Genomic DNA, 14,753 nt, shown 5'->3' with positions numbered 1-14,753 from the left:
ATAACAAAGCAGTGGCATGTGACACTGACAGAGTTTTGTTCCCATTCTGCTCTGGATTCCCTTGGGCCACACTGCATATTGTTGTTACATCTCCCCACCCTCTTCTGTCTGCCCAGTTCTTGGTCTTTCCTTGTTCACGGGGAGGAGGACAACAGAATCACAAAGGTTAGCTGGTCCTCAGTCCTATGTGTTTTGTCACTATCCTCCTCTCACACCACACAGAATTCACAGCACACTGCTCAGGATGCCATCAGTCACATGGGTTCTTGGTTTCTCCACAGAGTCATTTTTTTGACCCCTGCATTGCCTTGGAAGCAGGTCTCTAACCAGAGCCCCCATCACAGGTTAAGGGCAACACTAATATCCACTAGAGAGAGCTTAAGTAGTTGTGTTATCTTGGTACTGATACTGTAGTCAGATTTATCTCTTAGATATGGCCCATCCCTTTGATTTTTGACCATCTCCTTACTTTTCTGGTACGATAAAGTACTCCACGTGTATCTTGTATTTTTCCTTTCTTAGCCCTTGATCTTCTGGGTGCTGGGAATGCTCACTACGCCTGGAATAGAGAGTAAGCTGAAAGGGGAATGTTTAAAAAAATACATAAAAAAGAATGAATGAGTATAACAGGTGATAGGGATGATAAGGAATTGGCTATAGGCAAGCTGAACTGTAAAGAATGTAGAAAAAGCACATGATACCAGCCACTACCCCTCAGACTGAGGAAAATAGTCCAAAAAAGGAAGTCCCAGGGCCATGTACTCTAGACCGAGCTCAGCCATAGCTCACAGAGCATCAGAGGGAAAATAATTGTTCTGACAGAGCTTTCTAGAAATCTGCCCTACAGTTTACTCAAGAAACTTGTGCATTGAGCATTGTCTTTCCACCATTCCCTTACAAAAGGGAGGAAGTTGTCTGCCGCTGGCTGTTGTTAGTCAGCGTTCTGCAGGTTCTGGAGGCCAGGAAAGCCGTAAGGGCTACAAGAACTTACTCCTGCTGAAGCCCCCTTGACTCCAAAGGAGCTGCAGGTTCCAGAGAAGCTCCAAAGTTGGGTCAGCTGAGCTAACGCCCTAGGACAAGAGTCCAAACCTTCTTTGCTGCAGTGCCTCGCCAATGCCCTCTACTGAAAATGCTTAATGTTTAGCCAGAGGACAAAGGAAAAGTGGTTAAAAGACTCACGCATGCACTGTGTGTGTGTGTGTGTGTGTGTGTGAGAGAGAGAGAGAGAGAGAGAGAGAGAGAGAGAGAGAGAGAGAGAGAGAGAGAGCGCTGAACTTAGGACCTTGCCAGTGATCTTGCTCTTTTTTTCCCCCCTTCTATCTTTATTAACTTGAGTATTTCTTATTTACATTTCAATTGTTATTCCCTTCCCTGGTTTCTGGGCCAACATCCCCATAACCCCTCCCCCTCCCCTTCTATATGAGTGTTCCCCTCCCCATCCTCCCCCCATTACCGCCCTCCCAATAGCCCTCTCCCCAAGCCCTCAGTGAGTATGCTTATGCAATTCCTGAAGGCTTTTTTTATGTTGCAAATCCCTTACCTTTACGATGAGAGGTGGCCACACATTTGCTTTCTGAACCTATGAAATCTTCCTTATAACTTTACAATAACCATTGAGAAATTTATTTCTCCTTTGGTCGCGAGGTACAACTGAAAATCCCAAATGAGCCAATAGCCAGCAAATAGATACAAAAGCTTATCCCTCAAGCACTTTATTTTTTAGATTAAAACCAAACTGGAAATTAATTTTGGCTCAGAAAATACCCATAAGGGGTTTTATTTAGTCACTAATGGCATTTCTGATATTCGTAAATAGTGAAAATATTGCCTCAGAGACAAGGCTGACTCCAACATTTCCAGGTGTGATGGAGGGGACAGCGAGGACCTTTTGAATTAGGCAGGCGTGCTGTGCACACAGGGAGCGGTAAGAAGCTGCCTGCAGGGTATTCCATTGGAAGAATTTGTCTGAAAGATATTACAAGCCAGACTTGTAGGGCACACAAAGCTGACACACTCCCTAGCAAAGTCTGTGGTATAGATCTATTACCCAGACACAATAATGGGATCAATGTTGTCTGAGGAGAGGAGGCTCTGGCAGCACAGTCCCCATAGCCAGCAGTTAACGTGCCCGTGCCCGTCAGCCCTGTCAGAATCACTTTGGCAGTTAGTTTGATGGAGCAGCCAGAGCGTGAGATGATTGGGTGGGGGTCAGCGTGGGGGGATGCTGATGAGAGGTGAGAGAAGAAAGGTCCATCGGATCCACCTGAAGGTAGCTCATGGATGGCCCATCTGACCCACACACAGAAACTGCTAATTCTGTCCTTTTAAACACACCTCTTCCCGGGCTGAGAATCCCCACCTATCCCATTGCCTACTCCATAACCATGTGAGGATTAAACAATGAAAATATGCAGAGTCCTCAGCACGGGGCCCAGCATCATCCTAAAGGCAAGTCAGGGATGCGTGCGACGCTCTCATGACAGACGTCACTTTTCCACACGCTTAGTCTGAGGGCCATCAACAGACAGAATAGCCATCAGGCAGCTCACCTTGCTCCATAGGTCATGCCTTTCCTTAGCAGGACTCTATTATCCATATGGCTTGCCAGAGAGTTTTCAAAACAAAATCCCTAGCGTGGTACTTATTTATTTTTTAAGTTTATTGTCTTGTTTGTTTTGCACTATTTCCAGTCTTTGGTAAAGGTCATCGTACGAGACGCATGTCGGGACACAGTAAGACCCACTACAGATGCTTGCAATTCTTGAGCTAGCCAAGGTCCTATGCAGTGGCTGGAAGACAAGGCCGGGCTGTCATGCTGTTTAATTCGGCTCCACACAATCTATTTGTGCAATATCCATTTACCAGCAGATCTGTTGGTTCAGCTCTCAAATCTAACATTTGTCCTCTATTTCTGCTGCTGTTCGTCCCCATGCAAGATATCATCCTCTCTTCATGGGTGACTGCAGTAGTGTCTTTGCTGACTTCCCCATTTCTCCCTCGGGCTTATTAAGAATCAATTCTCTGCCTTGAGACCACAGTGACCTTATTAAAAATGTGCTTCAGAGGAGGCTCCTAGCATCCCCAAACTCTACGCTTCTCAGTAAAACTCAAACAAGCTCCGCAATCCACCAGGCCTGCACGATCTGTCCTATTCTGCAACTTCTCAGCCACATCAGCCTTCCAAGGCCTCCCAACGTCCAGAGGTTCCTCCCAGTTCCGGAGCACACTGGTTTCATCTCTACTTTTGTATTTGCTGTTGCCTCTTTCTGGGAGACTCATCAGAGCCTTTCACAGCTGACCTCTATATTCAAAGAGCGTCTCTTATTACTGTCACAATCCCTTTTCAACTTTGGAAAAATGGTGCTTCCTGAGAACGCTGGCTTTGTCTACCTGTTTGTCGTTGTTTGGTCTGTGTTTCTCTCTAGGATGTAAGGCCCATTTAAAAAAACCCACAGGCTTAGAAAAAGAGTACAGGTTTTTGTGCGTCTAACTCACTGTTGTCTAGCTTCGCTCTGGGCATGCTGCAATGTTCATTGAATATTTGTAGATGGAGGGAATGAAGACATCATGCGTGATAACGGATATAAACCTGAGATAGTAGGAGTAGCATTCCGTGTCTTTCAAGGTGCTTTCAATGTAGAAGAAGAACCAAAGGCTGTGAACAGACAGGGCACCTTCAGGAGTCAAGAGAGAAATGGCCAAAGGTGTACAAGAGATAGAGCACGGAGTCAGTCCTTCTGCTGTCAGAGAGGATGCGGGCTCCTGTGGTTTCAGGATTCACTGTGGTTCTATGCAGTGTAGACTCTCTTTCCTCAGAGACATAGCAAAGGCTTCCTTTTATAAACTGACATTGAAATAACATTGCACAAGTCAGAAGAGGCAAACCGGATATGTGGACCAGGGAGTGCTTTCTTAGAGAGAGAGAGAGAGAAATTACACCTTGATATGCCGTGAGCAGAAGGGATTCCTGATGTGGAGAGGTGACTTCTGAGGGACGATCCTTGGACTGAGGAAACTGGCTCAGTCAGCCGGTATGGGAAGAGAGTGTCTATTAGTTTGCCCTCTGAAATTTTCACATATTCTTCCTCGTGGGAAGAATTCTATAAGGTGATAGAATTTAGCTGTTAATGTGTGCCCAAATGGAGTCTAAATAGCAAGAAATTAGGCAAAGAAATTCAGGCTACAAATTATTCCAAGGCACATAGCAATGAATAGGATTTCATTAACCTTTATAGACAGTCCTTTTATCAAATAAATAGCAGGGAATGACTTAGTCCAGTTTTTTTAATATTCAGATAGGGAGCAGAGAAATTAGTTCACACATCTTTGTAATTTCCTTCATTTAAGTGTATAAGAAGCATTTTCCGACCACAGTAATGTGATTGCTGCCTGCTCGGCTTTGAGAGAAGCGATGACATAGGCCGGATGGCCCTGTAGCTTTGTCTGTAGCCTTCTTCTATCGTCTAGGCATCTGCTGATTCAGGAAGATGCACACGTGTTCACACATGTACTGTAAGTTGACTGAAATAATGTGTTATATATTATTTTACAACACAGTTGATTTCCTAACCAAAACCACGATCTTGTTTGTGAAGGTGTCAAATAATCATTGCTTAAATATGAAAGAAAAAACAAAAACCTTGAACCACCAACCAAAGGTCATGCAGGGCCTGGACTAGACCCCTATACATTTGTAGCAGATGTGCAGCTTGGTCTTCATATGGGTCCCCTAACAATTGGAGCAGGACTCGTCTCTGACTCTGTTGCCTGCCATCCCCTTCCAGGTGGATCCTGTTCCCCTAGCTGGACTGCCTGCTTGGGCCGCAGTGGGACAGGATGTACCCAGTCTTGCTGCAAGTTAATGTCCCAGGGCCAAGTAGTACTCATAGGTGTGTGGGGGGTGTTCTCCTCTGAGGAGAAGGGGACGGGTAATAGGGGAAGGGGCTTGTGAGGGTGGGACTGGGAGGACTGGAAGGAGGGGGGGTGCTGCGATTGGGATGTAAACTGAATAAATAAATTATTAAAAAAAAACTCAAGAAAGATGCGATATCTTTATGATAGAAAAAAATCTTTCAGTTTGCAGAAAACCTAGTTGATCTCAGAGTCTGAACATTTGTGACTTTGCCTGGAACAAATTAGGGACACTTAAGATGTGTAAGACTAATGAAGGTGGGAAACAACAAAATGAAAATATTTATCTCACTTAGAGAGACTATTCTAGTCGGTTATGTAATCGACGTTATAGGAAAGTGGTTCTTGGCTGAGGAGCAAATAGATTTAGCTTAAGATCCATAAAAATCGGGTGGCTTCCCCATTCATTACTGCCGTATTAAACTAATGAAGGCCACGTCAAAGAAAGCTACATTTTAATGGATTCATAATGTCTCCTGCAGTCAGAAAACCTTTGCTTGAGGAAACCATATTAAAAATGTTTAAGTCATTCAGGCAGTACACAGAGTCTTGGCTTGGTTTTCTTACTGTGGGGATTAGACAAATAGAAGGCCTTTATTGCTTAGCCTCTAATGTCTAAAACAAAGACATTACACAATGGTGGGTCTGTGTACTTAATCCTTCAATCTCGCCTCAAGTCTCACCTCTTCTGGGTAGTCCTTTCTTCCCTTCCTTTCTCTCTTTTGACAAAGGACACCATGAAGAGAAGTGCAACAGAAGCAGGTCTTTTCTTCAGTGTCCTGTGCTCATGATCATCAAGTTTATACACTCGTGTATGATAAATCCCTGTGGTCCAGCCTTCTCTACTATAGAATGAGTTTTAGCTATCGGCTTTTGTCTTGAGATTAAGTAGCTTGTGATCAATAACTAGAACTTGGTAGCCACAGAAGATGGCTAACAACATCCTAATAAAAGAGTCCACGAGGGCTGGAGAGATGGCTCAGCAGTTAAGAGCATTGCTATTCCAGAGGTCCTGAGTTCGATTCCCAGCAACCACAAGGTGGCTCACAACCATCTATGATGGAATCTGGCGCCCTCTTCTGTTGTCTGAAGATATAGCTACAATGCACTTATATATAATAAATCTTTTAAAAAAAGAGTCCATGAGCAAAAATAAATAAATAAATAAATAAAAATAAATGAATGAATAATGAATGAGTGAATGAATGAGTTTATAGCCCTTGCTATCCTGTAATGGCTCCCATGGTTTTCATTCTTTCTACTTCAGGGAATTCATGTAATCCCCCCTCCCAGTTTACACACACACACACACATACACACACACACACACACACACACACACACACACACACACTTTATATTATATTCTTGAGGATTTCCCGTAATGTGAATGTAACCATCAAGATGTTTTCGCGCAGACACACTAACACTTGTATCTATATGCATTAAAGTATAAACATTTCACGCCCTTTCTGATTTGTGATGTGAGACAATGAAGTTGTAAAAATCACAGCCTAACCTTTAGCAGACATCTTTAAGAGCAATGAAGATTTTTTTCTCAGCCAGTAAGTAAGATTAATCGGAGAGGCACTGTCCGTGCTGATGGCTGGAGTTCTGTCAGCCTTGGAGAGGTTTTTTGTTTTTTGTTTTTGTTTTTGTTTTTTTTTTTTTTTCATGTGAAGGGCACAGGGCTTAGTTCTTTTAGGGGACCCGGAAAATACATTTTTATTGTGTGTTTTTTCCACGGATGGAGACGCTTTACAAAGTTGTTTTATTTTCAAAGCCACTTGCTGTTTTGAATGAGGATCTTTTCTTCTCCATTAACAAAGGGAAGGACACAGGCCAGTTGTGTTAGCCTGAAGCAGAGGGATAGAATCACAGGGAGATGAACGCCGGGATGGAGGAGGCTTAAGAAGAAAGGGTGTGTGTTTCAGCAAGAGCCACATTGTCTTTTTCTGTCCTTCGAGACAGGGGGAAATTATTTTAGTCTCTTCGACAGTGCCTCGAAAGTGACTTATTTGTACTTTGCCTTTGTGTTAGCAGATGGGGATGAAGGTGCGTTTCCTTCCCTATTAACATCTCCTTTGGCAAAGCATTTCCTCACCTTCAAAGCATCCTCAGCCAATCCTCCTGCAAAACCCATTTAAGTCACGGTGCTGCTGATCTGTGCTTTAATAGATACTTGACATTTCTGAGTTAAGGGTCCTCAGAGACTCTTGCCTCAAGCAGTGATCCTGATGTGGCTGGTTTTGTAGCACAAACTGGAGTACTTTGAGCAGGAGTACTGAGTGTCAGTGTGTTGCAGGCTCATCTGCTTGCTCCTTCCCCCACACCCTAAGTGGGTGGTAGAAAAAACGTCTCCCAGACTGTTAACCCCTTGCAATCCTACAGTAAGACTTAGATCCCAGAGGTATTAAGATCATATTCAAAAAAATAATCCTGGTCCAGGGCTGATGAGATAGGCCAGTTGGTAAAGTGTTCACCTTGCCTGCATGAGGAATTGGATTCGGTACCCAGAATCCACACGAAAGGGGACAATCATAAAGGCATGTGGTTGTAATCCCAGTCCTGGGGAGGTGGACATACATAGACCTCAGAATTCACTGAGCAGCCAGCTAGTCCACTGAGTAAGTTCCAGGCCAATAAGAAGCCTTGTCAATAATGACGATGAGGATGAGGATGGTGAGGGTGATGATGATGATAGTATGACACCTGAGGGATAACACCTGTGGTTGTTCTCTGGCCTCCACCCTCATGTGCACATGCATGCACAGAAATTCAGATTGGTGAAGTTCATTTATGGTTGTCAGATGCAGTACAAACGCACAGAACTGAACGTTTTTGTCAGAATATAATCCCCAACCAACTTCCCAAGAGAAGGCCCTTATAGTTCACAAAGTCCTTCAAAGCCTTCTCTGCAGTCTTAGATAAATAAGGTAACCCACGTTGGTGGGATTGTCTGGCACCCGTTGGTTGGACGACATTGACTAGATTTTATTGATTTGGCCTATTTCTTTATGCTGGGATGGAGATTACTATGGACTTTCCCCATGTCTTACATTTATGATACCCATGTACGAGCCTACACTGGTAGACACCCAGTCACCAATTAAGGAGTGTCTAAACCTGGGGCGTTTGTGTGCTTATTTTTCATTTTCTTCTTCTTTGTCAGTTCCACACATGTATTTAATGAGTTGAGGTCACTTCGCCTCCATCAGTCTGTCTCATTCTCAGAGGTCACTTCACCTCCATCGGTCTGTCTCATTCTCAGAGGTCACTTCACCTCCATCGGTCTGTCTCATTCTCAGAGGTCACTTCACCTCCATCGGTCTGTCTCATTCTCAGAGGTCACTTCACCTCCATCGGTCTGTCTCATTCTCAGAGGTCACTTCACCTCCATCGGTCTGTCTCATTCTTATCTACTTCACACTGGAACCCTTCTTCTCAGCAGTCCTCCTCCTTGTATATCTTCTCTCCATGTGACAAACCTTTGCCTAATACACATACATACAAGCGGGCAAACAGTTACATACGTAAAATTAAAATAAAAAATCTCTAATGCAAAGTGTTTTTCTGTCTTTCTCCACTTCACATCCTGATCACCCATCCCAACCCTTCCTCTCCTCCCAGTTCCACCCTTACAAACCTCTCCCCCTACTACTCCCTACTCTGTCTCCTCAGAGAACAGGAAACCCCCACTTAGGTACCACTCCACCCTGGAACATCCAGTCTCTATAGGCCTAAGTGTAGCTTCTCCCACTGAGGCCCAGTCAGCTAGTCCAGTGAGAGGAAAGGGGTCCAAGGGCAGGTTACTGAGTCAGGGACAGCCTCTACTCCAGTTGTTAGAGGACCCACGTGAGGACCAAGCTGGACATCTGCTACAAATGTGTAGGGTGCCTAGGTCAAGCCTCTGCAAGCTCTTTGGTTGGTGGTTCAGTGTGGGCCCCTATGGGCTCAGGTTAGTTGACTTTGTAGGTCTTCTTGTGATGACCTTGACCCCTTCAGCTCACTCAATGCTATCCCCTACTCTTCCAGAAGACTCCCTGACCTCCACCTGATGATGGCTTGCGGGTCTCCATATCTGTTTCCATATGCTGCTGCTTGAAGCCTCTCGGGACACAGTTATGCTGGGCTCCTGACTGCAGGCATAGCACAGTATCAGTAACAGTACCAGGGACTGGCTATCTTCCATGAGATGTGTTTGGGCCAGTCCGTGGCTGGTCATTCCCTCAATTCCTGCTCCACCTTTATCCCTGTATACCTTGTAAGTAGGACATACTTTGGGTTAAAGGTTTTGTAGGTGGGTTAATGTCCCCCTCCCTCTACTGGAAGTCCTGCCTGGCTACAGGAGGTGGCTACTTCAGTCACCATATCCCTAGCTGGTAGGACTCTCAGTTAGGGTCACCCCATAGATTCCTCAGAACCTCCCCATCCCAGGTCTTCAGTTACTTCCAGAGATGCCCCTCCCATAAATTGCTGTTCCCTCTACCACACCCCCTTCCCCTATACCTGATCCCCATTACCCAGCCCTCTCTTCATCCCCTCTTCTACCCAGTTCCCTCCCTCCACCTCCAATGACTATTTTGTTTCCTCTTCTGAGTGAGATTCACTCATTCTCCCATCCTCTCTATTACTTAGTTTCCCCAAATAACTTCTTAAATAGTGGCCATCAGTGCTGTGTCATACCATAATGAATTGTGTTAAGTAAAATGTAACTGTGAGAGTATCCTATGCACCTAAAAATGGCATTTTAACTTCACAGGTAAATCGGCCTCATGCTTGTAGCTTACGTACAGAAATTCCAGCTAGGGTTTGAAAACTGATGTTAGATTGTACCATTTGGGTCTTTTTAGACATTTTACTTGCATGCCTTAATCCTTGATGTGCTAGAAGCAATAAAGATACTAAGCTTGCTGGGACACGAAGTGTAAAACAAAATGGAGTGCATCTTAAGACATGGTGTAGTGTTGCCTGCCCTTCTCTTACTGTCAAGAAGGTCTGTACTGGGAAACGCAGCAACCTAGCAAAACCAAAAGAACCCAGGAAAAACCGTGCATTATCTCAGGCCCTGGAGTGCCCGCTGTGGCGTGTTACTGTGGAGTCCAATGTGTCCTGTCTCTCCTGCCCTCCACCTCCCAGACATTAAATCCAGCCAAATGCTTCTACTGGTCTTTTGCATTCTGAACTTAAATTAATAGCAGTTCCATCGAGTCCGTTGCTAAAATTGGATCACATGATTTATGCTGTTTTTAATCTGCTTTTTATAATTATGATATCGCCAAGATTCTAGTTCATTAAATACCTCTGTATCATTTTTAATTGTGCACAGTGGTCTGAAGTATAATTATTCCTGTTTTTTTACCAGTCTCCTGTTACTAGAAAATTAGATTATTTCTATTTTTTTACTATAAAGAGTGCTGAGATAAATATCATCCTAATTTGGAGAGAGTGAAATGTAATGATTTAGGGCACAGGCTCTGGAGATGGATGGTCTGCCTCCATTGCCTCATGGCCTGTACCCCTGCACGAGCTACCCGGATCTCAGCTTGTCTGTCTAAGAAATGGGGATCAGAGAGCATTAACTCTTCACAATCTCTGGATTATTCCGTCCCAAGTCTGCAGAGAGTGTGGACATACTCGAGTGTATTTCTGTTTTGACCTTCCCGAAACTGTGAGTTTAAACATGGTGCTTGAACCAAAAAAAACTGGTCAGATTCTACGTCAACATACGGATCGTCCCTGCTTCTTGTCTCAGTAATGTCAACTCACCCTAAAGTAGCAGAAATCAGAGGAGAAAGCTGGCTTTTGTACTCTAAATGACACAATGCACCAGCAAGGACTTAAGAGCTGACACACAAAGATGGTGAGACAACTTGGAGAGGAAGTAGTGTTTGAATGCCACCCGGGTTCCTGTGATCTAGTCGTTCTCCCGTGGTCATCCCTCTGCAGACTTCTGTGTGTAGGCTCTGCCTTCATCCTCAGCTCATGTTGACACAGGGCTCACACTGTGGGGTCTGTGTATCAGTGGCTTTGTAGGAAAATACAGCCCAAGGCAGGGAGGCTGTCACTTCAAAGCATGCCACAGTGCTTAGACAGAGCCAGGAAATTAGAAGTCGGCATACGAGATGTCTTTGAAAGCCCGCATCTCCTTTTTTATGGTGATATTAGCAATTTCTATTATATACTCATTTCTATCATAAGGGGATGCGTTAAGGTTTTCCTTCCCTCCCCCCCCCTCTTTGGTCAGATTCCAGGAAATCAGAGCTAGTGCCCGCCTGCCTGCTTTTCTAAGAAGTTGTTGAGTGGGATGTAGGAAGGCTTGTGGAGAGCAGAGATGTTTCCTCAGTACCTCTTCCTCAGTACCTATTGCCACTCTCATGGCTTATAAAACACGCTCTGTGATGTGCATGCATTTAGCCCAGCTCTTTTTTTTTTTTTTTTTTTTTAACTTGAGTATTTCTTATATACATTTCGAGTGTTATTCCCTTTCCCGGTTTCCGGCAAACATCCCCCTCCCCCCTCCCCTTCTTTATGGGTGTTCCCCTACCCATCCTCCCCGCATTGCCACCCTCCCCCCAACAATCTAGTTCACTGGGGGTTCAGTCTTAGCAGGACCCAGGGCTTCCCCTTCCACTGGTGCTCTTACTAGGATATTCATTGCTACCTATGAGGTCAGAGTCCAGGGTCAGTCCATGTATAGTCTTTAGGTAGTGGCTTAGTCCCTGGAAGCTCTGGTTGCTTGGCACTGTTGTACATATGGGGTCTCGAGCCCCTTCAAGCTCTTTCAGTCCTTTCTCTGATTCCTTCAACGGGAGTCCTATTCTCAGTTCAGTGGTTTGCTGCTGGCATTCGCCTCTGTGTTTGCTGTATTCTGTCTGTGTCTCTCGGAAGAGATCTACATCCGGCTCCTGTCGGCCTGCACTTCTTTGCTTCATCCATCTTGTCTAATTGGATTTAGCCCAGCTCTTATCACAGCATCACAGTGGAAAATAGGCCCTACAACAATTCATAGGTTTTAAAAATATTTTTAAATATGACCTTGGTGTCATGCTGAGGTGGTGTCTTGTTGAGGTAATTCTATAAGATGAAATTGCCCTTTATGTTTGTCAGCTCACTTTCATTTGAGCTCGAGGGGAGGCAGGCGTTTAACCTAAGGCCCCCACAACTTGAGGAAGCTCTGTAAACTTTGGAGAGAGTCCAGCAAAGGAGAAAATACAAAGTCCCCGAGAACTGAATATTTGAGCTGCAACATGTAGTTCACTGAAGAATTGGGTCAAGAGGTGGAGAGATGGTTCAGTCAGGAAGGGGCTTGCCATGCAAGCATGAGGGCCTGAGCTCAGATCACCAGTCCCATGTAAGAAGACAGAGATGACAGTGAACAAGTGTGTTCCTAGGTCCAGGTCACAGAGATAGAGGATCAGAGGGCTCGCCGGCCAGTCAGTCTAATCAATCCCTGAACTTCAGGTTCAGTGAGCGATCCTGTCTCAACAAGACAGAACACCAAACCAAACCAAACCAAGGTATCGAAATAGAGAAAGATACCCACATCAGCCTCTGACCCCCACATACAGACATGTGTGCCTTCCCCCACAGAACACAGAGCAGGGTCAATGTTACCTTCACGCACCAGAGATAACGCCGTTGTAGGAATCAACTAGGCTATTTGGGGATTATAGCAGAAGTAAGGGATTTTTAAAAGGGACGGCGGATTTTTCTTGGGTGGAACTAAGATTTCCCTCACCACTGATGACTATGAAACAGGGAGAAAAATGACATAGGACCATATACCTTACTTCAGAAGACTCCACCTAAGGATGGAGGACGCTGGTCTCCATCCAAGATAAGGCACCACGTATGTACAGTTTTAAAATAGTATGGCCTTCTTTTAAGACTAAACTTAACGATTTTAAAATGTCAGTGTCCTAAGCTACAAGCAACAGGAGAAAGAAGTGGTATGAATAATAACCAGGTTTGGATCTCATTTTAGAGCTTCCGCCTAATCTCATTTTGCGAACGAAGATTGGGTGCTCGTGGGCAATTGCCTTCATCCTCTGCCTTACGTTCGATAATTCTCGCTCGTTGTTTTTAATTCTGTTAAAGCGTGTTTATTAAAATACTAATGAGACCAAAGCCGTGCTGATTAAAAATGGAATTATTCATTTAAACCTTTTGCTGTTCTGAAACCCATGGTAGATTATTACCGTCGGAAGACGGAGCCTACGCTTCTGGTGCGTTGTGCTCAAAAGTGTTGTTGTCTTCAAAATACTATTCCAGGTCTGTTGGACTGGGAGTCATTCATAAAGGCAATTTGCCCTGAGTTCTCCATGGGGTGCACACTCCCTGGTGACAACTATGGCACTTAATAATAAATGAATGCATTTAGGGGACATGCACCAAGCAAGGTGTGTTTGTGTCCCTCTTGGGTTTCAGGAGGGTTGGGTTGGGGTGCGTCCCCCCTGACCTGAAGTCGCGCTCACTGATGTCTACCGAATGGCCACCTAAGCTTATTACTCAAACCTGTACATATAATACACCCTTCAGTTTCTACCCCTTCCTTTTGTTTGGCGTGGTCGCATGTGCCTGTTATCGTTTGGTTTGTTGTCTGTTTTCAGTTCTAGGTTGGATGTACTTTTTAAAAAGGCCACACCTTTTATTCCACCTTTCTCTTCGGGAGGTTCCCAGGCTGACCGAGGGACAATGTTGGCTGTGTCTTTGCCAACTCAGACTGCAGAAGGGCCAGACAGACCTTTAACAGCCTGGCTTCTGGTCCCCACTTCCTTTCCCAGTCACGTGGACGGCGCAGGCAGCTCCTACTGATCTGGGCAGTTGCTCGTCTTCCTGTTCTGTCTCTTTGCTTTTCCTTCTCAGTTCCTCACTGCCTTTTTCTCACACTAAGATGGCTCCGCCTTTCCTTGCTTAAAATCCTTCAACTGCAGCCCGTTGCACAAAAAGCGAGGTCCATCTGTACAAACTGTTCATCCTCAGCAACCCCAACCCCCGGCCTCTCTTTCCCTTTACAAAGTCTCTCACTGGCCCATTTGTTACCACGGCCACGTCAAACTCCGTACTCCGGGCTTAGGGAGCAGGAAGAGCAGAGCCTTGGCGTGGAGGAGAATGTGGTGATGAGTAAGCAGGCGAGTGGTGCCATGCGTAGTGCCAGGTACCCTGAGCACCAGCCTGGGCAATGCAGCTGCTGATGCTGGATCTTGGATGCTCAGCTTAAGGATGATGAGGCTGGGGATGTAGCTTCCTTGGCAGAGTGCTTGCCTAGCAGTTTGGAAGCCGAGTTCAAACCCCATCTGGTGTGGTGGCTCCCACTGAACCCTCAGCAGTCCTGAGGTAGAGGCAGGAGGATCAGAAGCTCAAGGACATCCTCGGCTATATAGCTTGAGGCCACCCGGGGAGACGAGAAACTTTATCTCAAAACAAACAAACAAACAAACAAAATAACAGTGATAATGTGATGAAGAAGGCTTACTGTTCTCACCGAGGGCAGCAGAGTGCAGAATGGCCCAGACCCCCTCCCTGCTCACACTCTTGATGCCCTCCTCTCTTTTAACTCCTAGCTTGTGACGGTGATCACTGGGGACCTCACTGCAGCAGCCGGTGTCAGTGCAAAAACAGAGCTTTGTGTAACCCCATCACTGGAGCTTGTCACTGCGCCGCGGGCTACCGGGGATGGCGCTGTGAGGACCGTTGTGAACAGGGCACCTACGGTAACGACTGTCATCAAAGGTGCCAGTGTCAGAATGGAGCGACCTGTGACCACATCACTGGGGAATGCCGATGTTCACCTGGATACACTGGAGCCTTGTAAGTCGGCCCTCTGTGTGTGGAGTTGT

At 45.4% G+C, this 14,753-nt stretch overlaps 1 protein-coding gene across 1 annotated transcript in view; it reads left to right on the top strand.

The window, feature by feature from the left end:
- The window catches only part of Megf10 (multiple EGF like domains 10), a 150,632-nt gene that overhangs the window by 74,712 nt on the left and 61,167 nt on the right, over positions 1-14,753 (top strand). The window contains exon 6 of the mRNA XM_032885345.1: positions 14,478-14,724. Within this exon, the coding sequence (XP_032741236.1) occupies positions 14,478-14,724 (247 nt within the window). The remainder of the gene's footprint in view (positions 1-14,477; positions 14,725-14,753) is intronic.

This window comes from Rattus rattus, chromosome 15 (genome assembly GCF_011064425.1).
Source record: "Rattus rattus isolate New Zealand chromosome 15, Rrattus_CSIRO_v1, whole genome shotgun sequence".
NCBI lineage: Eukaryota > Metazoa > Chordata > Mammalia > Rodentia > Muridae > Rattus > Rattus rattus.
The sequence above is the reverse complement of the archived record's forward strand: the minus strand, read 5'-3'. Positions and strand labels throughout refer to the sequence as shown.